Raw genomic sequence first — 24,572 nt, forward strand, 5'->3', positions numbered from 1 at the left:
AGCCTGAGCTCATTGATGAACAGGGTCATCATTTATTTACACTTCTTGGGATCCTTTCACACTGATTCTCCTTCTTTTGGGCATGGAGGAGGATGAGGAGACACCACAAAGTTACCTAAAACACTCTGCCCTCTCTTTCTGGTGGTGGTTTGGCATTTCCCTGGTTCTAGCAGCCTTTCCACTTTCTCCTGATCCTGGTGATTTTTCATCTGGATTGTGCCACTGGGCTGGAAAGGGTCTGACCTGGGGTTGGGAGGAGCCTCAAAGGATGAAGGAAAGGAGAGACTGAAGAACAGACTCTACTGAGATGGAAAGGAAAATAAGAAAAAAGCCAAAGAGCACGAACACTCCTGCTAGTTATTGTCTAGGTCTCAGTTTGAGATGAATGCTCCTGATTTTTCTTAGTGATTTCCCTGATTTTGTGAGATTCCTGCATAGTGCAGTTTGCCTCCATGCTCTGCCATGCAGAGCTTTGAAGCAGAGAGGGAGTCCTGCCTAAAAAGTACCTTTGGAAAAGAGGTGAGCAGAGCTGCAGAGAGCAGCTGTGGCTGGCCCTGGATCCCTGGAAGTGTCCCAGGCCAGGTTGGAGCAGCCTGAGACAGTGAGAGGTGTCCCTGCCCATGGCAGGGGGTGGAACTGCATGGGCTTCAAGGTCCCTCCCAACCCAAACTGTTCTGGGATTCTGTGAAGTGAATTTATACTCAGAAATAACTTTGGGCTAAAGATTACTTTCAGTTCTGTTGCACCTCTGAATAATCAGAGGAGGAGGCCATCCACAAGCTGAGTGTTAGGGCAGACTTGGCAATTTCTGGATCTTCAGTGGGGGTCTGTTGAGCTTTGTAAGGTAGGAAAGAGCAGTGTGAAGTCCCTGAAAGACCTGAGCACCGCTGGCTTGGAGCTTTGCATGTCCTGTCCTAGAGAATTCACTGACACAGCTGAGCACATCCTGAGCTCATCCATCTGCCTGCAAGATCACCTCAAGCCCACTTTGTAAATACAGAGTAGTAAAAAGGTGGTCCAAAAATACTTGGGGTCACATTTTCACAGTGGAAAGTGGTTTTCAGCTGCCTCCTGGGTTGTCATGACTGAACTTGGAGGTTGTTGTCTGCCACCAGCTGTCTGAAAGCTGCTGTGCCTTTTCAATCAAATTGTACAAACACAGAAAAGGCAAGATGTTGAGCATTGGAAGTGTTATTTGTCAGTCAACTGCCTGAAATAAAAAAAAAAATCTCAAGAAAAAGGAGATGGCAGTGACTGGGGGCAAGTTTTCCATAAAGTAGCTATTACTCCTCCCTAGAGAAATTACAGAGCAACACTTGTAACTGCAGACCCTTGAAATTGTAAAGATGTTGTGTTTGTGTGGCAAAGCTCTGGAGAACAGACACAGCAGTGAGTTTTAGCAGTGCAGTTCATAACTGCTGTCGTGGCCCCAGGCAGGGAAGTCAGACAGAAAGGAGCATTTTGGTCATTCTGGCTGAATTCCCAATGAGACTCCCTGTGGGTGGGCAGGCCCTGAGCAGCTGGGGCTGCCCCTGGATCCCTGGCAGTGCCCAAGGCCAGGCTGGACATTTGGAGCAGCTTGGGACAGTGGAAGCCCATGGCAGGATGGGTTTTATCTATTCCAGGCCATTCTGGGATTCTGTGCTGTGCCATCCCATTCCAAGTGCTGGGTTTGGTGGAGGCCCACACCAAAAATCATCTGATGTTTGTCTTGAGGCTTCATTCTGCCTTTCACCCATCTGGCCTGACTAAATAATCCATGAACTAAAGTGGTTTCTGCTATTTTTAGGCAGTGCAGATCACAAAGGAGAACATAGATGCAACATTTCTTCATATCAAGCTCCCTTGCCTGCAGACTGACCCCAAATTCTGTGCCCTCCCTCAGGGGACACAAGTCCCCTTGTCCTCAATGATTTATGCAGCATCTACAATAACAGGGCCTGTTGCTTTTGGACGTGGGTGCATTCATATTTTATGTCTCTGCCTGCCCTTCATGTTTTATTTACTGGAGAGTGTAAGGAAATTGGTTACTTGGCAAAAAGTGGCTTTTAGTGGGCTAAGGAGCTCCAGGTTTCCTGAATTTTGGGCTGGCTCTGTGTCTGCTCTGCTCCCCAGGGGCTGTTCCACTGCTTCTCAAGAGCTTTCTAAATATTGATCCTTCCTCCTTGCTCCTCCAGAAAGGAAGGAGAGCCTGCAGCCTTGCTGCTGGCGGCCTGTCTGCTGCAGATTGTGTTTGGGGAGGGCAAGAAATCCCAAAACCAGCCAGGAACATGGTCTCCTTGTGCTGTCCAGGAGCTGATGGCTTTTCTGGGCTGAGCTCAACTGTGTCCCCATTAAATCTGAATTTACATGGTGCCAAATGTGGCATGTCTTACATTTCAGACTGATCCAGACCAGCACAAGTTTGTCATGGGATCAGATAAATTCCAGACCCTGCATTGTTTCAGTGCTGATGTGAAATCAAATCTAGGATTAGACCCTTGTCAGTGCTGTTGTGGTGCCACACAGGGTGAGCTGCATATTTCAGCAGGATCTCTGCCACTGTGCTTCTATCCCCTCACCCACATGAGATATTTGTGGATTTAAGTTATTTTCAGACTCACTGAAAAGCTTTTGCAATGCCCAAGGACAGATAATAATATATTTACTTTTCAAAGAGAACCTCATGTGTATTTATACCCTGTGCTATATCTAGTAGCTCCACCCTTACCTCTGAAAACCTCACAAACAAAACAAAAAGACCAGAACAACCCCCAAACTCCAACTTCTGTGACTATTTAACATCTTTTGGTGTGTACTTTAGTACTTTTATCTTGTTTTCAGAACACCACTTGTGTTTTTCCCACCAGTAGTCATTTCAACAGCTCTTGCATGGCTTGCAGGAAGATTTTTTGTTTTCTTTTTAATAACCTCTTACTGAAATGTTGTATTTTATCAGGTTTAGAAGGTGTGGGAGATTTATCTAAAAGTTGCATGTCAGAGCACAGCTCGAGGACAGTCCTGTAGAGCAGGTCTGGTTGTGGCCTGGGTGCCCCTTATTTGTTTTGTGCTCCTAAGATATTCTGGAGGCCCATATGCATTTCCCAGGCCTGGAGGGAATTCTGGGGAGTCACAGAGCCTGGCATGAGGTGTCTCCATGGGCTTTTCCTGCTCCCAAGGGCTCCTTGTCATATCACACAGTCCCAGCATGGTTCTGCTTGGAAGGGATCTTCAAGATCCTCTCATCCCAAGCCCTGCCATGGGCAAGGACACTTAGAACTTGAAGGGCTTATTCCCATCAAGGTTTTGTGTGGCTGTGCTGCAGGGAGATGGAAAGGAGCATCACACTCCCCTACATCTCCTTCTGATTCTTCCAGACCAACTATGCAACAAGAGCCTTCCTCTCCTTCCTGCACGTGCATGTCTTGAAGAGACTTACTTGATTTTTGGTGCAACTCTGAGCAGGTATTGCTGGAGAGAGTGGACTCTCTGTTCAAAAATTCAGATGCTGCTTCATTATCTACTTGGCCATTCCCCTTTTCTCTTCAGCCTCAGCAGCTTTTTCCAATACTCTTGCAATTTCCCATCCTTCCCCAGCAGTCACAGAGCCCTGGCTCCATGGCCAGGGATCTCCTGATCCAGCTGGGAGAGCAGATAGGTCAGAGTGGGGCTATTTTCAGGCAGCACCTCATTGGCATGCCTGCCTTGCTCTCCTTAGTACCTTGCTAATCTGAGCTTCACCCACCTGCAGACTGAAATCTTTCCTCCTCTCCCTCCCTCTCATCTGTTCACACTTAACAACAACAAATAGTTAAAGATGCTTAAGCCAGATGCCTCCGGAGCTGCTTGGTCCTGCAATACTTTGCCTCAGAAGGGATGGAGGTTGATTTGTTTGGGTTCCTCTTTCTGGAAGAAGAGCAGAGCCACTGAGTTCCTGCAGTTCTGGCTGCTGTAAGATGCAGGGCTGGGCCCTGTTGCATTTAACTGTTGGTGTAACAGCAGCTGTGAAAGCCAGGCTTGGTTCTGCAGTGATCCTCCCGAGGCCATGGGCATCCCTTCGTTAATTAAATAGTTAATTCCCGTGTCCACTTCCCAGGATGGAATGCTGGCTTTTATTAATTGTTTTTCCAAGGGTGGATGTGGCTTTTGAGTGCCTGAACCAACTGAGATTATCTAAGCCATGGGCTGTGTTTGCTGGGAGCAGCGTGTGGCCGGTGCCCCACAGGGAGCTGCACTAATGCTTTGTGAGATTGTAACAAACACAGCTCACTATTTCAAATTTTTATAAAAGTTTGTTAAGGGATAAAAGAGATAAATCCGAGTGCTGGGATGCTTGGCTATTTGCACACAGTTAACTTAAACCATTTTCTCTGTAAAACCATTCTTAAACCATATGTTCCTATATGCTGTTACATTATAGGGGGTACATGTATATTCATAAGGGTTTATACATATTCAAACATACTTTTGAGTTTTAACCTTTGACTTGTCTTCATGCCATCTTGCAGATGAAACCAATATATTTTATTTTTTCTTCTTGTTGTATTTTCATTCCCTGATAATGAGGGTCAATAAATTTTTTTTTTTTTTCCTGGTGCTCTGGTCTCTGTTTCTGTTATCTCGTCTTTCAGATAAGATAGTCCCTGAATGTGGAAAATCACTTTTAATTATTTTACACCATTTTCTGAGTTAGTTACATGAAAAAATAATTTCAACATTATGCTACAGTCTAAGATAATATATGTGACATTACTACTTATAAAAGCTATATGGTGCATAGATGAACTGACAGATTATACTATATCAAAAGCAGTAATTACAAATTGTACTATATCAGGATTTTTGTGACCAATAATAGCTTGCAAAACAAAAGTTAATACAGAAATGAGAAAGCAAATAACTATTTGTTATTTATAACAAGAGGAAACATATGCAGAGGGCATCTTCCAGTCTGTGCTGTAAGTTTTGGCTTGCCTTCTTTTAGTTAAAAGAAAATGTTTAGACTGGTAAGGAAAGTTTACTCGAGGCTGTGCTGGTGCTGGACATCCCTTCATCCCTTCTGTGGCAGGAGGAGAGGGATCACATGGCCACCCATTCAGGAGGCATCTGATGGAAGTGTTTTTAGTTATTTCTGGCTGTGAAGGGTGGACAAAGTGCTGGCTGAGCTTTGCACTGTGTTTTGGGTTGCTTTGCTGTTTTATGGGCTGTGGGTGAGTGGTGGATGACAGCATTCCCCAGGTGGGGGACTTTGGAAGGTGAAATATTGTTCAATTTCAAGCTGACAGAGAGCAGGGTTAGATTGGGTATCAGGAAAAAATTCTTCCCTGTGAGAGTGGGCAGGCCCTGGCACAGGGTGCCCAGAGCAGCTGGGGCTGCCCCTGCATCCCTGGCAGTGCCCAAGGCCAGGCTCAAGCAGCCTGGGACAGGGAAGGTGTCCCTGCCCATGGCAGGGGTGAAATGAGCTGAGCTTTAAGGTCCCTTCAAACCCAAACCACTCTGGGATTTTATTTTTAAACACAGCTTCATTTCCATGGCAGGAACACAAGCTGCTCACATGTACCTGGTACCTCCGGCTGAGATTCCCTTGCTTGGCTGGAATTACAGGTTACCTTTGGAGCTGATTTAATTGATGTGTTCAAATCCTACCAGTTCAGCCTGTGGATCTGTTAGCCAGCCATGCAGACTTTCCTGTTCAGTGTGCCAGGTAGTGGAGTGATTTGCAGAAGAAAGGATGGCTGAGAGTTCCAGAGATGTTCCCTGGGATTGTCCATGGCCAGGTGCCTGATGGACAATCCCAGGGAACATCTCCATAAAGGTGTTAGGACAGCATGGCACAGGCACATCCCTGTGCCTCAACTGTGCCACTAGAAAAGGAATTTAGAAGCAATTGGATGTGTTTGCAGGAGGAATTTACTTCTGAGGCTATCAGGTGGTTATTGAAATATTCATCATTTCCAGAACAGTTAGATGGTGAGATCTGAGTTTTTTCTATCTTCCTTTATTTCTTCTTCTTTGTGAACCTAATTGATCATAACTTTGGAGCTGAGGGGAATATGTAAAACATATTTTGCAGCCTTTGAATACACAGTAATGACTTCAAGTGACTCTGCTTGTGGTCTGGGCAGTTGTTTGACCTGGTGGTACTGTCACCATTGCTGTCAGTGTGAAAGGAAACTTGTTTTCAGTGTTATTTTGTGATCTGCAATCATCTATCAGTTAAAATTGTAAGGAATGCTTGGTCTTTCAGGGAAGATGTTTGTGTATTCTTTGGGTTCAGTGCCCACTTGTGTTGTCAGCAGCAAGATTTGAGCAGGATTTGCTGGTGTCACAGATCACTGATGGGAGCAGTGTCACATCTGACATGGATTGGGAGCAGCTGAGAAGGAACAGTGGATGGAATGAGCAGGAATAGTTTGACACACAGATAAATCGGTGGGCAAGGCACTGGGCAAGGAATAGCTTGGGTTTCTGGAGGCCAGATTCTGGAATTTGGAGCTTGTTGGATCATCAAAGTGTGGCATTCAGTGCCCAAAACACTGAGCAGCAATGATGAAATTGCCTGTAAAAGGCAAAAGCCAGAGACCCCTGGAGCAGGGACCAGAGCTGCTCTGAACTTTTTGGCACCCTCCTTGTGGATGGCTGGGCTGGGAAGGGGAGGATTTGTGTCCCCAGGCCCACTGGGTTTGCTGTCAAGGCCAAGTGGAAAATGTGCACTGCAAACAGAGGGATTTGGCTTCTTGTGATGGAGAGTAAAGGTTCTGGGGTTTGGCAAATCAACAGAGAGGGTTTTTCCTGCTTGTAGCATAACCACAAAAAGGAAGATGCCAGGACAGTTCATCTGCAATGTCAGGAGATCTGGCTCTAAGACACATCCCCACCGTGCAGGCTGTACCCCCATAATTTGTTGGCAGTCAAGATGGTTTGGGATTTTTTCCTTTTTCTTCCCTTTCCTGTGTTTATGATTTTTCTAGACCAACTCTGCAATAAGAGCCTTTCTCTCCTTCCTGCAGATACATGTCTTGAAGAGACTTATTTGATTTTTGGTGCAACTCTGAGTAGGCATTGCTGGAAAGAGGAGGACTCTGTGTTCAAAAATTCAGAGTATTTATACAAGAAGTAATCTTGAATACGTGAGGTGTTTTGTCTTTCAGACCAAGGAACACTCAGTGTTACATGAAACTAAATTAATAAAGGCAAACCCAGGGATTGTTTTGTTTTCCAAGAGGAATGGCATTGAAAATGGATAATGTTGACGGTGTGTCTTTTTGGGTGGGTTTATGAAAAGTAACAGCTGAAGTGCAGAGAACAGCATTGTGCATGAAGATATTCACATTTCAACTCTGGAGGCTTGGAGTCTTTGATGTGGGTCTGATGTGTTGGGACTTCAAAAGCAGGATGTTTGAAATAAAATATTTATATTGCTAATGAAATATGGAAATATTATTCTAGGCTGGGAATCGTAGCGTGTAAATTTAGTTTGCTTTTGCTTTAGTTACAACCCTGGCAAAGTCAGTTGGGAGGGAGCAACTGTTGTGGTCTGGCTACTGTCTCATACATTGCCAGTAACAAACCCTAATATTAAAAAAAAAATGTCAAGTAACTGATTTAAGTCTTCAGTGAGGATCTGTTTTCTCTGTGATTTCTGCCAGGTTTCCTTTTCCTAATCTGCATGGCTGGTTAGGCAAATTATGCTGGAGTCTGCATTTCAGAGCCACGTTACCATCAGTCACAAGATTGCTCTCAGTTTCCTTGGGCACAACTTCCCTTTCTGTTCCCGTGATTTTTTAATTTTTAAATTCATGCTGCCACTTAGATTCCCAGAGGTTTCCAACAAATCTGACTTTCTAATAATAAATGGCTTTTAGGTAGTCACTGGAGGTAAAAAACCCTCACAAAAACCTCAAAACACCTGCACTAATTGAATTAAAATATGGAGCATGTCACAAACGTTTAGCCTCTCCTTATTTTCCTGCTTCCATCCTTTTGCCCTGCCTTGTAGGGAAAAAAACCCCGCACTTTTCCTGCCTTTCCAGTGTTTGATCTGTTTTCCTTTGAGGCTGTTTTGTAGCTGTGTATCAGTGAGGGAGGTTGGGCAGTGTCAGGAGCATCGCTGTGCGCTCTCAGTGCCCGATTGTCTGCAGGGTTGCACGAGGACGTGGGGCTCTATTTCCAGCCCTGCCCTGGCTCTGCCTGACCCAGATCCTGCGGCAGCACAGGGATCTGTGCTCAGCTCTGCTCTGCTGGGGACAGAGCCTGCTGCTGCCTGAGCACACAGCCCACAGCACTCAAGGCTGCTCTACCCACATCCCACCTGGGCAAGGTTTGAGCGTGGCATGGTGCCCAAGGGGTGTGGGTTGGTTTATGGGGTTGGTTCTGCTGTAGGAAGCTGCTGAAGCATTGAAGATCCTGGTGTCTGAGCAGGTTATTCATAAAATTACAGAATAGTTTGGGTTGGAAGGATTTTAAAACTCATCTTGTTTCACCTCCTGTCATGGGTAGGGACCTTCTGCAGGTGTTCCCAGTCCAACTTGGCCTTGGACACTTCCAGAGATCCAGAGGCAGCCACAGCTTCTCTGAGCACCCTGTGTCAGGGCCTCCCCACCCTCACAGGGGAGAATTTTTTCCTAATATCCAGTCTAAACTAATTTTTAAAGATATGTGATGTTCTGTTAATATTTTCACACCCCCCCTTTACATTTGGGGTGGGGAGCGTGGATTTCCTATTGCAGCTGTTCAAAAATAAGCCAGTATTGGTCCCACCTCCATTGCAGATGTTGAATTTTTTTATTGAGACATTAGGATTGTGGAATGGAGTACAAAATGGGATGGGTGCTTGGGTTACACCTGGAATGGGCAGAAGGGCTCTGCCTCCCTGACTTGGGGCAGCTTCCCAGCCTGAAATAATTGCAACTTAAACCTGCCCTGCCCTTCTCCCTGCTCCATTCCATTCCAGGATCATTGGAAGCAGGATTTCTGTCCTGGGAAAGTAAAAGCCCTGCTTAGCAGCTGCTCCTGGGACTGCTGGTCAGGTGAGGCCTCCTCCTGAGTGTTTGCTGGTTTTCATCACTACTGCCAAACAGCAGGAAAATAGGAAAGGAAGAAAGCTGAGCTGTAGGGCTGTAAATCACAGAATTAGGGAATTTTTTGGGTTGGAAGGGGCCTTAAAGACCATCCAGTTTCAGTTTCTGCCATGGGCAGGGACACCTTCCACTAAGATCAGGCTGCTCCAAGCTCTGGTGGAGTCTCATGGAGGGAAATACTCCCTGGTGGTGTTCCATTCTGGAGATGGGACCGGTTTGGTTATCCAAATGTGCTGCAAGTACTTTGGGTTTTAAATCCTCCATGCTCAACTCTGGCCTTGTGTTCTGAGCTGTTACACCCATGAGTGGATTTTCATTTCTGGGTTTTTTTTTTTTTTTTTAATAATTCAGTTAGAATAGAAAATATGTGGTGAGGGTTTCTTTTTCTTCTTGGTATCAAGTAATTTAGAAAAAAAGCAGGCTGCTCAGGGATTGATGTAGTATTCAGGCAGGGCTTTCTCTCCCTCTGAAGCTGTGTGAGGAGCTGTGTTCAGGGCATGTGGGCGTTGCTTTGCATTTTCATCCCAGCCTCTTTTTCATAGTAGTAGCTCCTCTTGCTCTGACTTCCTGTCCACAGCCCAATGTTTTCCATCTGAGGTTGACCTTGGAAACCTGTCTTAGAGCTCTGTGCAACTTGTGAGCCCACCTGTACCTCAGTGTTATACTTACAGCTATTTTATATTTGCATATATTTGCATTTCCAACCCAAACCCAGCTTTACTGGCCTGTTTTACACTGCCAGCAGTTTCTTGCTTGTTAGTGGTGCAGAAGGGGTGATGCTGGTTTAGAGGCAAGCCTGTCCTGGAGGGAGGGAAACACTGCTTGAGAGCTTGTTAGGGCTACCCAGCACATAATTTGTGGCAGGCAGCTCCCTTCCCTTGCAAATTGGTGTGCAGAGGTGCTTGTCAAGTACAGGATGTCCAGTTATTGAGGTGTCGGAGTGTTATTGTTTGCCATGATGAAATGCCTGGAGAGGAGGTGACTGTAGCAGTGACTCAGGCCCTGCTGCTGTGAACAGTTTGTTTTGTGCTCTAAAAAACACAGGATAAGAGCTCCTGGTTTGTTTTGTGCTCTAAAATACACAGGACAAGAGCTCCCAGCTTTTATTGGGGGCATTCGGTCTCTGTGTGACTCCAGCTCATCATTCATGGGGAATTCACTGGTGGGCTGGGTTATAAAGCATTAAATCTTCAGTCCTTACAGCAGCTGCTTTCTCTGCTTATTTGTGTGCACACATTATCAGTGTGAACCTCAGAGTTTGGTTTCCAAGGGCCAAAATATCACTGTTATACCCTTCCAGCTGTGCTTATGAACCTCTCTCATTTAGACTCTCATTTTTCCACCCAGAGTTGAATCCTCTCAACTTTTCTGGGCTGTCTGGGGAGGATGCTGAGGGTTGCAAGTGGAGCACACCAGTGCCTCTGAAAGGATTTCCTGGCTCCTGGTGACGAGTTGCTGAAATAGCTTTTTATTTGACTGATTTCTATAGTGACTGTTGCCCTGGCAGCAAAGCTTAGAGAGTAGAAGCACAAACACGAGCAGGGCACAATTTGATTTCAGAAGGCTTAGGTTTTCTTTGCTTTGGTTGGGTTTCAAAGAGCTTTAGGAGGAGTTTCAAGATGAGCAAACAGATAAGGGAGGTGGTTTTTTACTGGTTTAGGTGGATGTGGTTTTGTCTCATCAGTGTTAATTGTGAGAATTAACTGTTTCTGCTTGCAAGGAGACCCCAGACCTGGGCCTTGTCCTCAGCATGGGAAAGATGTGGAGCTGTTAGAGCAGGTCCAGAGGAGGCCTTGGAGATGCTCCAGGGCTGGAGCCAGGCTGGGAGAGCTGGGATTGTTCACCTGGAGAGGAGAAGGCTCCAGGGAGAGCTCAGAGCCCCTGCCAGGGCCTAAAGGGGCTCCAGGAGAGCTGGAGAGGGGCTGGGGACAAGGGATGGAGGGACAGGACACAGGGAATGGCTCCCACTGCCAGAGGGCAGGGCTGGATGGGATATTGGGAATTAGGAATTGTTCCCTGGCAGGGTGGGCAGGCCCTGGCACAGGGTGCCCAGAGCAGCTGGGGCTGCCCCTGCATCCCTGGCAGTGCCCAAGGCCAGGGCTTGGAGCAGCCTGGGACAATGGAAGGTGTCCCTGGACATGGCAGGGTGGCACTGGATGGGCTTTAAGGTCCCTCCCAAGCCAGATAATTCCATGATTCTCATGTGGAGGAGTAATCAGCTAACGAATTCATGGCTGATTGTCTTGTTCTTTAACCAGAAATGTTGATGCTCCCACTTTTGCTCCTTGTGCCCAGCTGATCTGAGAAGAGCAGGTCTTGATAGGCAGGGTTGTAACGGTGCACCCCAAATCCTTGTTTAACCCTCTGGCCAAGATGTAGATGGAAGTGGTGGTGGGAATTACTTCCCATGTTTTGAGTCAGCACTTCAGTGTTTGCTGGCAACAGGGGAAAAAGGTCCTGTAAACACAAGGAGGTGCCACCTGGAGCCCTTGATGAGGTTGTTTCATCCTGCTCACTCTTGTGTGGGTATTTTGAGGTGCTGGTTTTCCACAGCATCATTATCACGGTGCAGTTGGTATTGTTATGATAATCACATTGTTATTTATAATTCCTTTTCTTGGGTTCAGGCTCCTTAATGAGGCAGCTCTGCTGCAGATGGAGGGAATTTTTAGTCAGCCAGGCTAAAGAACCTGTGTTAGAGCTGGGGAGGTTTGTGTGTGCCTCATCCTCGTGGGACCACGCCGAGCCTGGGCATGTGGCCTGGCTGCAGCTGACTGTGGTCCCCACCTTCTGTCTTCAGGAGAGGAGAAGACCTTTTGTGGAAGGGAAGGGCTCAGGGAGAGAGAGCTGTGAGTCCCCCATAGTTTCTGCAAACCACACCCCATCAAGCTTTCATGGATGCACCATAGGGAATGAGGAATTTTTAATGTTACAAGCTGGAAGGTGTGAGTAAAGAAGCTTTTTTGCCTATTCCTCCCCCATTAGACGGGCTGTGAAAACAGGCTTGAATAAGAAGTGGTGTTAAAAATTTTAGTTGGTTTTCATCATTTTAACTCTCAGTGAAAACAGCTCATCTCCATGGCCTGTGTCCTTGGCAGAGGATTACCTTTCCTCCTGTGTCATTTACTCTGCTTTTACAAAAGGTGCTTGATAGTGATTTACACTGGTGGTGTGAGAGCACATTTTGGAACTGATGGTAGATTCCAGCAGTATTGCCCAAACCTGCAGTTTTACTGCAAGGCACACTTCTGTTGGTTTTTGTCAGGCTGCCAGGCCAGGCATCCTGGGGTCACACCAGCATTTTGGGGCTCTCCTGCCAGTATCCAAGTGCTATTTGCAGCTGGCAACAGATTTTTCCATCTGGAGCTCATCTTAGAACCTGCTGGAAGCTTTCATGGGATGGTTTATGTTGGAAAAGCCCTCTAAGCTCATCAAGTCCAACCATTCCCCAAGCACTCCCAAGGCCACCACTAACCCCTGTCCCTGAGTGCCACATCTACCAATGTTTTAAATCCCTCCAGGCAGGGATGGTGACCCTGCCACTGCTCTGGGCAGCCTATTCCAGGGCTGGACAACCTTTTCCATGGGGAAATTTTTCCCACTATCCAATCTAGACCTTCCCTGGCAGTGGAGATGTAGTTTGAAGGTTGGCTACAGACTCCCGAGCTGTGTCTTTAAATGTTGTCAGGATGGACAGGTATCTGCTCTGTCAGGTTCAGGGATTTGGGAAACTGGGATTTAGGCACTCCAGTGTTGAAAACTGAAAAGGTTTAGTTAATATTGGCCCTCCTTGTGTGCCCACAGAGTGCTCAGACAACCCCAAAGCCAAGCTGGATGGCTGCTGCAAGCCCAGACCTCGGGTGGAGGAACAGCATTAAAAATAAATAATTTTGGCTTTATCATTGTGAGGCACCATCCTGGGAAGCAACAAGAAGTGTGTTAGGATTGTCTGTTGGGAATTTGTGCTGCCAGAGCTGGGATTTGAAGTGAGCACATGGAGATGAGCAGGTGGAGCTGAGCTGCTGCTCAGTCCTGGCCTTGTAGGAGCTTCTAATGTGGGTTACCATGCATAATTCAGGCCATCCTTTTTCCATGTTCAGAGCTCTGTAACTAAATACTGATTTGCTAAACACAACTTGAATAATGAAGCAATCTGTGGTTTGAAAGCTTTCCTCAGTATTGAAAGAAAAGGAAGCAAATAGAGCTGTATCCTCACTTCTGCTCTAAAACAACACAGATATGCACAAAGTGGAAGAGTCATCTTCATCCGTTGGTCTGTGGATTTAAATGTCTGCACATTCCTGGTGTGTCCAGGAAATGAGAGGTGGCCTGTCCGAAGTACTGCCAGTCCTTCCATCCAAGGCTTTTTCTTCTCTAATATCACAGTTCCTTCCATGGAAAATCAAATTAAAAACTGCGCCTTGTGTATCTTGCTGAGCCTAGTGGTAACAGATCAAAAAAGGAATTGTGTGCAGTGTAGTCATGTTTGGATAGGAGTAAAGCTCTGTATCTGTTCTGAGCCTCTTCAGCTCAAATTGTACCAGTAGGGTAAATTATTTTGGTTTTCCTCAGTCACAACTTTGCTCTCTTTGATGAAACACAAACACTTGGGAGCCTGTAAGAGGCTAAAAATATTCTTTCAGCTGATAAAGGCTTGGTTTGACTTTTGAAAATACGAAGTGGTTTTTTTCTCCCTGTGTTGTTACCTTCTCACTTCATGTTTATGAGCTGCAGCAAAGCACGTGGTCTGTGGGATGGTGGGGCTTCCACTGCTTTCCTCTCCTTGCTCTGGGGAGGAGCAGTTTTGGTTTTTGGTTCAATAAGCACCTCACACCTGAGGATTTGCTGGTGGTGGTTGCTGCCATCACTGCCTTATTTGCTGCTTGTGTCTCAAAAACTCAGGAGGAGATTCCAAGCAAGTAACTTGTGCGTGCTTGTAACTTTTGTACTGGAAGCAATCAGCTTTTCTAAGCTATTTCTGCAATTCATTGAGTATAGAAGTTTCTTACCTAGTTCCTCTTTTTTAAAAAAAAAACAATAAAAATTTCTCCTGGTTCCTTTTTTTTTATCCGGTAGTCAACATTTCATTGTATTAGAGCAGTATACCCTGGTAACAGTCAAATTTACCTCACAGAGCTGCTAAACTCTTGCAAACCTAAATGCTTTAGTTTATTTTCAGGCTAATCTGCTTGATTATTGATTTTCCTGCTGCTCTTTTGGCCCTGACAGTAGATCCTTGCTTACCTACATCAGTTTTTTAGTATTCATGACTGCATGTGGCACCTGGAGGAGTTCTAGGGTGGGTTGGATGGGGCTTGGAGCAAGCTGGTCTAGTGGAAGGTGTTCCTGCCCATGGAATAGGATGAGCTTTAAGGTCCCTTCCGACCTAAACCAGTCTGGAATTTTGTAATTTTTGCCTTGCAGAATGAAAAACAGGTTTCATATTCAATCACTGGTGCCACACATTGCATTAAGGTACCAGTCTGTAAGGGGTAGAAGAGGTTTCTACCACAAATAATACCAAACATTTTCTCTGTAGCTCCTTAAATCCATGAGTATGATGATTGTTAGAGGAGTTTGGGTGCTGCTCATGGACTAGAGCATTGAAATGGAAAATGTAACAAATAACAGAGCAGGAGGGAAGCTTCCCACAGCTGCAAAATGGTGTTCAATCTTTTGAGAAACCAACAGTGAGCTTGGGAAAGATGGTGCTGTGTGTACAAGGCTGGAGCTCCACATCTCTATTGTCCATCCTAACCCAAGCCCAGCTGGTTTTGTGCAGGAATTGTGGCTTTGGCCATGAACCACAGGCTGAATGCCGTGCTAATGCCTGGTTCTGTGTTTCTCTCCCCCTCCCCAGGAAGAAGAATGCCAACACGAAGATGAAGTAGAGCGTTTCCTACGCTGGCCGTACGCCGGTGTCGGCTGGGTAGGGACGGGCTCTGCCTCTGGCCAAACCCATTCCAGGGACAACAAGATGAAGCCAAGGAGGAGCTTCCCACCACGCTGGAGCCGCAGTGACTGCTGCCCGCTTTAAAAAGCCCATGTGCCACCGTCCCTGGCGAGATGAAAGAAGTGGTGCTGTGGTCACCCGAGGAGGTGACCGGCTGGCTGACGGACAATGCCGTGCCGGAGTACTGTGAGCCCCTGAAGAACTTCACCGGGCGGGACCTCATCAACCTGACGGAGGAGGATTTCAAGAAATCCCCTCTGTCCCGGGTGTCTTCCGACAGCGGGCAGCGGCTGTTGAACATGATCGAGGGGCTGAAGATGGCTCACCACATGGAGGCTCACAAGAACGGCCACGCCAACGGGCACGTGCGCGCCGGCGATGCACGCCACGCCAGAACGGCTTCGGCACCGCGCTCAAGCTCAATGGGGGCGTCCCCAACGGGTTCAAGAAGGAGATGATCAAGATCCCCATGCCTGAGCCGGAACGCTCGCAGTATCCCATGGAGTGGGGCAAGACTTTCCTGGCTTTTATTTATGCACTTTTTTGTTTCGTCTTCACCACGGTGACTATCTCGGTGGTTCATGAACGAGTGCCTCCCAAGGAGGTGCAGCCTCCCCTCCCAGATGCATTTTTTGATCGCTTTGATCGGGTGCAATGGGCTTTTTCTATTTGTGAAATCAACGGCATGATCCTTGTAGGACTGTGGTTTGTTCAGTGGCTGCTCTTAAAATACAAGTAAGTTAAACCTTCTCAGAACTTGAGTGCTTCTGGCAGCTTTTGGTGGGCAGATGCTGGTTTGCACCCAAACAAAATGAAGTTTCTTGTGATCTTCTTATGTCAATTTTCAAAGGTGAGGTAGCATGCAGTGTGAGCTGCTTGTGCAGATGTCAGAGGTTCAAATGTTCTCTAAGAAGCTGAGCAACGCCCCTGCTCGTGTTTCCTGAGTGGTTAACTCGAACCTTTTTCATGGGTGAAAAGCCTGGATTAGATGAAATGATGTTCTGAGCTCACTGTTTGTTCAGAGGGAACACAACTCATGCTCTTGTGAGGCCAGCTGTGAACCAGGACTCAGGGAAGGGCTGGAGCTCTGCCGGGAGGGTTTAGGTTGGATTTCAGGGCAAGGTTCTTCCCCAGAGGGTGCTGGGCACTGCCCAGGCTCCCCAGGGAATGGACACGGCCCTGAGGCTACCAGAGCTCCAGGAGAGCTTGGACACTGCTCCAGGGTGCACATGGTGGGATTGTTGGGGTGTCTGTGCAGGGACAGGAGCTGGGTCAGTGATCCTTGTGGGTCCCTTGCAGCTCAGGATATTCCATGACTTTAAACCCAAGGGAAACAGCTAAAGGGGGGAGTGTGGGATTGCCCCAAGAAGGAGGTGTTGGGTTAATAGGGCCGTCCCAGGGATCAAACACCCTGTGGTGGAGCTGAGCAGAGCCTGTAGGTGCGGAACAGCAGAATCCTTGGAGGTTTTGAAGCAGTGAGATGTGGGTTGAGTTGATGGTCACATACATATATTGGTGTCACTGGCAGATGTGAAGGTCCCCCCTACTGTATCCCCATTTGCTTTGGGGTGTCTGTTTTTATTTATGTTATAGAATCATACAATGTTAGGGGCTGGAAGGGACCCTAAAGGCCATCCCATTCCAACCTCCTGCCATGGGAAGTCCCCTTTGGAAGGGCCTTTTCTGCTGTTAGGGGAAGATGCTAGAGCTTGGTCAGTCTGTGCACTGATCACGGAATGTTTCAAGGACCAAAATCCCTCTTTTCTATCCACGAGCAGAGGGATGAAGGTCCAAGAGGCCCAAGCTGTGGCTGAGCAGCAGAAAGGGAAGAGCAGGAGAAAGGGAAGAGCAGGAGAGGTGCTGGCAGGAGCCCAGTGAGGTGGCTTCATCTGGAGAACTTCGTGCTTGTGGTTCTGGATGGGGCACACCAAAGGGGTGGTGACTCAGTGCTGCAGAAAAGCTGAATCCCTTTTGTGGTGGGGTTATGCCCTCCCTTTGAAACTTAATTCAGGAATAAAGGGAGGGCATTGGGCCAGATGGGCCTTCCTCACTTCTGCTTCCTCATCCCTGGAGATGCCCAGGGCCACGTTGGACACTGGGGCTTGGAGCAGCCTGGGACAGTGGAAGGTGTCCCTGTCCATGGCAGGAGTGGCACTAGAAGGGCTTTAAGGTCCTTTCCAAGGCAAACAGTCTGTGATTCCATGATTCTGATGCTGTCCGTGGCATGGGATTGGGCTGGTGTCTCTCCAGAAGGCAGGAGCAGATCTGGCAGGGCACTCTGGAGCTCAAGGAAGCTGCTGAGGTGGATAGACTTCCCTGGGAAGCATTCCCAGATGCTGTGGGAGAAGCACAAAGCCAGGATTGTGTTTGGCTCATGGGGCTGAAGGAGCAGCCTGCTCCCTGCTGAGGTCTGCAGGGCTGGGATGGATTTCTCTGGGCCAGGAGTACGTGTGGAGGTTGGACTTGCTGGCTGGCTCTGAGTCTCACATTCACACAAATCCTCCTGGGGGAAAGGGAAATAAGAGGCTTTTTACATTTATTTTTACTTTATGTTACAGTGCAGAGCTCTCTCAGATTTTCCCAAGTTAAAATATGCCAAATCCAGCAAAATCAAGTGGTAGTTTTGATTAAAAAAAGAAATTCCGTGCTCAGAGAAATGTTTCTTTGGTCTCTCAGAATGTGGTTTTGCTCAGCCTTTAATCCCCAACCCCCTGTTTGCCTTAATGTTAAAAAGAAAAAGGCAGGTTCATGTCTGGTTCTAGAAGCCACAAGGGTGAGATATGACAGGAAAAATTCTGCAGAGGAGAACCCCTGCTCTACTGGAATGGTGCCCTCCATGCTTAAATTTCAGTTTGTGGAACAAGATTAATAATTATCATTCTTAACTCACAGTTTTGCCCATGTTTACACCAGGAGAGGGAAGAAAAAGTCTGGAATAGTGTGTTACAGCAGGGAGTACTGCAGTGCAAAGTGTGTTTAGCCTGCAAGAGTTGAATTTTTCCTGATAAACCAAGGCACTCAAGGTGTTACTGATCTGGCACTGCAAACTCATACTCCTCCAAGAGTGGAGCACTCCAGTTTAATAACCATGCCAAAAGCACTGAAAAATTTAAAAGGTGGCCAAATTTGATTTTTGAAAGAGCTCTGCTTGATAGGATTTTTTTTAAGTGAGCAAAATGGCAACAACTGAATTCCAGTGCCTGAAGGGAACCTCCAAGAAAGAAGGAGAGGGACTTGGGATAAGGGATGGAGGGACAGGACCCAGGGAATGGCTTCCAGTGCCAGAGGGCAGGGCTGGATGGGATATTGGGAATTAGGAATTGTTCCCTGGCAGGGTGGGCAGGCCCTGGCACAGGGTGCCCCTGCATCCCTGGCAGTGCCCAAGGCCAGGCTGGACAGGGCTTGGAGCAGCCTGGGACAGTGGAAGGTGGAATGAGATGATCTTGGAAGCTTTCTTCCAATCCAGACTGTTGTTGGATTCTGTGAATGTCAGAACCTGCAGCTTGAAATGGCCATAAGTGCAAAGAGCAGTGATTTCAAATGAACCAAACCCACGGGGTCTGTAGCCAGTGGCACACGAAGGGTGATTGCTGTAGTTTAATTCACCCCTGATTTCTGTAACCCTGGCAGTGATCTCTCCTTAGGATCTCTCCAGAGGCTGCTCCTGTCCTGCTGGATGTGCCAGGAGTGGTTTAATTGTCTTTCTTGGAGGTGTTTTTAGGTGTTACCCCAGTGGGGCAGTTGTGGGGCTGGCTGTCCCTCCTGAGCCCATCCTCTACCCCAGCTGCTCGTGCTGGTTTTGCAGAAGCACCTCACAGTACCCGAGATGTGCATCTGCCCTCTCTGTGAGCATCAGCCCTCGCTAACCAATGTCTCTGCAGCTGTGGCTGCTGAGGGGCTTCCCTGCAAACACCCTGTCCTGCAGCCAGGCCAGCTCTGCATTTTCATTTGGGAGCTTTCCTTGCTGATGTGAACTGCTTCCTTTATAATGCTGCTCAGGAAAGATGTGTTCTCTCACTCCTCTGGGTTATACAGGAGACCCTTTGTAATCACTGAATTGTGTGTCAGCTGAAATAAACTTACTCCTTTTCATCCCACAATGAAAACTTTATCCCCTGCCTCAGATAGGAAATCAGTGACTGGCCACAGCTAATGGAGGGGTGTGGGGCATGAAATCCCCTTTAATGTCTTCAGCACCCAATCTGCACAGGCTTTTGCATCCTAATCCTTAGATTTCCTGTAGTCACCTTCAAAGGCAGTGTGAGCTGTGTTGCTCCTGTGTTCCCGGCCTGGAATATTTGTGGAGTAGTTCAGCATTCCCAGGTGTAAGCTGATAGTGTCACGAGTTTCCAAAGCAACAGGAGAAACCAACTGCTCTTTTGTTTGATTTACCTTTGTGGATTTTGTTTGCCTCCTTATTTGTGCCTGTTTTCTCTCCCTGCTAGGTCTATAATTAGCAGAAGATTTTTCTGTATCGTTGGCACACTATACCTGTACCGGTGTATTACCATGTATGTGACTACACTCCCAGTCCCTGGAATGCATTTCAAGTGTTCTCCAAAGGTAAATTCCTCCTCATCTGCCTGTTTCTCCATCATCCTGCTCCTCCCAAAGCTGCTTTGTCAAAAGGTGTTTCTAAGGGAGGGGATTCTGCCCCCCTGCCCTGATCAGGTGAGGCCCCACCTGGAATTCTGTGCACAGTTCTGGTGGCCCCAACAAAAGAACGACATGGAATTGTTGGAGGAGGTCTAGAGGAGGTTATGGAGATGCTGAGGGGTCTGGAGCATCTTCCCTGTGGATCCAGGCTGGGAGAGCTGGGAATGCTCAGCCTGGAGAAGGGAAGGGTGTGTGGAGACCTCAGAGCTCCTTCCAGGGCCTGAAGGGACACAGGGCAGCTGGAGAGGGACTGGGGACAAGGGAATGGCTTCCCAGTGCCAGAGGGCAGGGCTGGATGAGATATTGGGAATCAGGAATTGTTCCCTGGCAGGGTGGGCAGGCCCTGGCACAGGGTGCCCAGAGCAGCTGGGGCTGCCCCTGGATCCCTGGCAGTGCCCAGGGCCAGGCTGGAGCAGCCTGGGACACAGTGGAAGGTGTCCCTGCCATGGCAGGGGGTGGAATGGGTGAACTTTAAGCCCAAACCAGCCCAAACCATTCTATAATTTTAATTTGAGAGTGCTGGTTTGGTGTGACAAGGACACCCTTCTGCAGGTCACTGGCTGCCCTCTCAGTGGAGATGCTGTGGGGCAGTGCAGGGATTCCCACCCTTCTCAAAGCACTGAGCTACCCAAATTCTGTGGCATTTTCAGCTAATTTGCATGATCAGCATGTTCCTGTCCCCACTGAAGCTGCTGAAGGCATGCAACCTTTGCCATGTGTGAGTCACTGATTTCTAAATAAATACACACCTCAGTGTGCCAAATCCAAATAGGATTTGTGGTTGGAAATGGCCCAGAGGGACTTTCCTAAGGCTGTCTCCTGCACAGAATTTTTGCAATTCTGGTAGCACAAGGACTTCTCACCTCCTCCCCAGGCCAGCCCTGACTCTCAGGGATAAATTGAGAAAGCCATGGCTGAAACCAGGCTACTGGGACAGAGGTGTTGACCCTTGTGGTCAGCCTGGGAGGGTCATTCAGTGCTCAGGGTGGAGATGGGACAGAGCTGGTGGTGTTGCATGCACCCCTGGTCATTTAGCATTGCTGGAATCCTGGGGCTTGCTGCAATCCCTGGGGCTGGCTGTGCTGTGACACAGCTGAAGCAGGAGAAAGGGCACAAGCTCAGCCATAAATCAGCTGGCAGGTTGTTAAAATCACTGAGGTGCAGGTAATAAAAGCCTGATTGGACTTGATCCACGTGCTGAGGTACAGGCTGTAAAATCCTCATTGGACTTGATCCATGTGCTGTTGTTGTTTTGGTGAGGATTGGCACATCCAAACAAAGCTTTGGTTCCTCAGGGAAGTCCAGCCAGTCCAGAACCTTTGTGGGTTTTTGGAGGGATTTTGGAAAGAGAAATGAGTAGGAGAGGATTCAGCACAGTGCTTGAACAGCCTGCTGCTAGGAAATTAAAAAAGAGAGAACACAGGTATTTATGGGCTGAAGTGAATAAATCTGCCTGTTTGGGGAATTTGGGGAATTTATGGCCTTGGCAAATCCTTCTCATTACTCAAGTAGAGACAAGCTGAGGGCTCTGATAAGATTAAGGAGTTTTCTTGAAAGCCCTAAATGTACTGGTGGGAAAAGAATAACCTCTCAACACCTTATTGAGTTCTATGTGATTGTGAAAAGTGGGCTTTGGGGAGCAGTTTAGTGTTTGTGAGCAACTGTTAGCAGGAAATGTTTAATTCCTGCAAAGAACATGCTCCAGTCTGTCAGAAAGTATTAATTTCCACTTCTAAAAGCAAGGCCAAGCTTTAAAATAAAAACATAATGGCCAGCCTGGGGGTTGGGGGGGTCTGTGTTTCCTTCTGACAGTTCAGTGGTTTCCATAGATTTTCAAACCCCATAAAATGAGGTGAGGATGCAGCACCAGGTGTGCATTGATCCATTAGTCCCTGCTTCCTGATGGGTCCCAGGGCTTCTCCACACATCCTGGTTGTCCCATGGCATACATTTTTTGTGGATTTGTTTAATATTTGGCCTTGGTTAAGAGCAGCAAAAGTGTTGGGCAGTGCCAGCTGCCCTCAGTCACTCAGGAGAGGGAGCAGCGTGTCCTCTGGGAGGGACTTGGTTTGCTTGGGTTTGGCTTTCCTTGGGCAAACTGAAATTTTTCCTGGAGTGCTCCTGGAAAAGGAGCATTTGGGGGTGGGTCAGAGCAAATCTGTGTGTGGAGGGAGATCCCTGTTTGCACTCAAAGCACAAGTCTGGCCCTGTGCTCTGACAGACAGCACAGATGTTTCTGTTGGAATGGGAAGCAGAAGGAAATAATCTAGCAGGCTTTTCCAAGGCTTTGGGGTTTGGAGTGAGGTGTTCCTCTGTTCATCAGATCCTGGCTTTGGCTGTTCAGTCTGGGCAGTTCCTCCTGGTTTCTGTTGGATGATCACCAGTAGGGCCTGTGCTGTTACCAACAACATGAACTAAATTAAACCTTGTTTATTTTAGAGTCTGCTGCCTCTTGAACAGAAGGAAAATCTCACCTGAGCACCAGCTACAAGAGGTGCAAAGCATCAAAACACTCCTGTCTCATTTCCAGTCTTTTTCCTGCTAGAAATGTGCTGCCAGCTTTTAGGAAAAGCTGAGGATTTATTTATCTGCTGATTGATCTTGTGGATCAAAGCAGAAGGGAAGGAGAACTGTGGCATTCACATTTTCTGAAAAATCCCTTCACCCAGGATTTTCCTCCTGGGAAGCTGAGAGGCCTCAGAGAAAAGGAAAACAATTCTTATCTCATTTGCTTCTCCTGTGTTGGTGCTAATGTGGAATGTGCTTGGAGATTGTTTACCCACAGGTGGTTGTTCCATTGGATTCTGCTGTGAGTTGTTTTCACTCATTGGCCAATTGGGGCCAAGCTGTGTCAGGACTCTGAAAGAGTCACAAGTTTTTGTTTTATTAGCTTTAGAGAATTTAGTAGGTATCCTTTTTGTATTCTTCAGTATAGTTAGTATAGTATTCTTCAATATAATATAGTATTATAAAGTAATTAATCATCCTTCTGACAACATGGATTCATCATTCCTCCCTGCCACGAGGGCTCCTGCAAATACAATGGAGAACTGAAAAGCCAAATTGCTGCTTAAAACCATTGCTTTGAGCTGTGATATTTTACTGTGCTTTTGTGTTTTGCTGTCCCACCAGCTCTTTGGAGACTGGGAATCTCACCTGAGAAGGATAATGAAGTTGATTGCTGGCGGAGGCTTGTCCATCACGGGCTCCCACAACATGTGTGGGGATTACCTGTACAGCGGCCACACCGTCATCCTCACCCTCACCTACCTGTTCATCAAAGAGTGTGAGTGCCCTGCTGCCCTCCCCTGCTCTGCTGCCTTCCTCACTGACGGGTTTCTCTTGTGCTCTGAACCCAATTCCAGTTAAAATATCTGTGTGTTCCATGGTGGAACAGCCTCGCGCTGGGTATTGGGGGAGAACTCTTCACCGGAGGGATTGGAAGGGTTTGGGTTGGGAGGGACCTAAAAGCCATCTCATCCCACCCCCTGCCATGGGAGGGACACCTTCCACTGTCCCAGGCTGCTCCCAAGCCCTGTCCAGCCTGGCCTTGGGCACTGCCAGGGATCCAGGGGCAGCCCCAGCTGCTCTGGGAATCTGAACCAGGGCTGCCCACCCTGCTGGGGAACAATTCCTAATTCCCAATATCCCATCTAAACACAAGCAGGTTGATTTGACTGGCCAGAGTATTTATATATCTTAATATATATATATATATCTTTTATATCTTATATAAGATGTATCTTTCTCAAAAGATTTCATAACCTTTCTCATTTCCAAGGATCTCATTACCCCTGAGTACAATTTTTAAGTTACACCCTTAAGAGAGTGATACTTAGTTTGTGATCTCAGCATTCCTGCTGTTAATCTGAGCCCAGGCATCTCTGTGTCAGCCAGGATTGCAGTCCATGACCTCTGCTAATCACTGCAGTAGTTCTGATAAGCTTCCACTTGGGAGTAACCCCTGCCTGTGCTTCTTTGCAGATTCCCCACGGCGACTCTGGTGGTACCACTGGCTCTGCTGGGCTCTCAGCATGGTGGGGATGTTCTGCATCCTCCTTGCTCATGACCACTACACTGTGGACGTGGTGGTGGCTTACTACATCACTACAAGGCTATTCTGGTGGTACCACACAATGGCCAACCAGCAAGTGAGTTCCTGCCACTCCTTGGGTGCTCCTGCTTGTAGCCTGGGGGGGTGAGAATATCCAGGCTCACCCATGTCCTGTGGAGAGTCCCTCTCTTCCTCCCAGCTGTTGGGTTTGTAGGGGAGAAAGAGGCATCATTCATTGGGTTCTTGACCACAGAAATATGGAAAGGGCTTCCCAAAGGCAGGCAGGGCTCTCCCACCCCTGGGTAACCTGAGTTTTTTGAATTCTTCTGAATTTGGGCCAGGTGGCCACATTTGTGACAGAACAACAAACCATTTAGATTCTGTTGCCTTGCTTTTGTTTAGTTTGGTGGTTGAGGCCAGCTGGGGTTTTCCTGTGCTCTGTGGCTTGTGCCACAGGTCCCTCGAGGTGCAGGAGGAGGCCTCAGCTAAAAAGGAACTGGTTTTTGAAAGTGTTTCCAGGGGGTGGAGAGTTCTCCTGGCTGGTGAGCTGGAGCAATCAGGGAGGAGCTGACAGTGCTGAGGAAGGTGAAACCTCCTCTGCTGTGCAGGGCAGGGGTCAGGCTGGAGATCAGGAAAGGTTCTTCCCCCAGAGGGTGCTGGGCACTGCCCAGGCTGCCCAGGGAATGGGCACAGCCCCGAGGCTGCCAGAGCTCCAGGAGAGCTTGGACAGCACTCCAGGGATGCCCAGGGTGGGATTGCTGGGGTGTCTGGGCAGGAATAGGAGCTGGATCAATGATCTCTGTGGGTCCCTTCCAGCTGGGCATGTTCCATGATTCTCTGAGAGGAAATG

At 47.7% G+C, this 24,572-nt stretch overlaps 1 protein-coding gene across 1 annotated transcript in view; it reads left to right on the plus strand.

Moving 5' to 3' along the window:
* The window catches only part of SGMS1 (sphingomyelin synthase 1), a 90,223-nt gene that overhangs the window by 61,104 nt on the left and 4,547 nt on the right, over positions 1 to 24,572 (plus strand). Inside the window, 5 exon segments of the mRNA XM_030951404.1 lie at positions 14,920 to 15,387; positions 15,390 to 15,747; positions 19,458 to 19,575; positions 22,801 to 22,954; positions 23,653 to 23,819. Of these exon segments, the coding sequence (XP_030807264.1) occupies positions 15,126 to 15,387; positions 15,390 to 15,747; positions 19,458 to 19,575; positions 22,801 to 22,954; positions 23,653 to 23,819 (1,059 nt within the window). The 5' untranslated portion in view covers positions 14,920 to 15,125.

This window comes from Camarhynchus parvulus, chromosome 6 (assembly GCF_901933205.1).
Source record: "Camarhynchus parvulus chromosome 6, STF_HiC, whole genome shotgun sequence".
In the NCBI taxonomy this organism is placed as follows: Eukaryota; Metazoa; Chordata; class Aves; order Passeriformes; family Thraupidae; genus Camarhynchus; species Camarhynchus parvulus.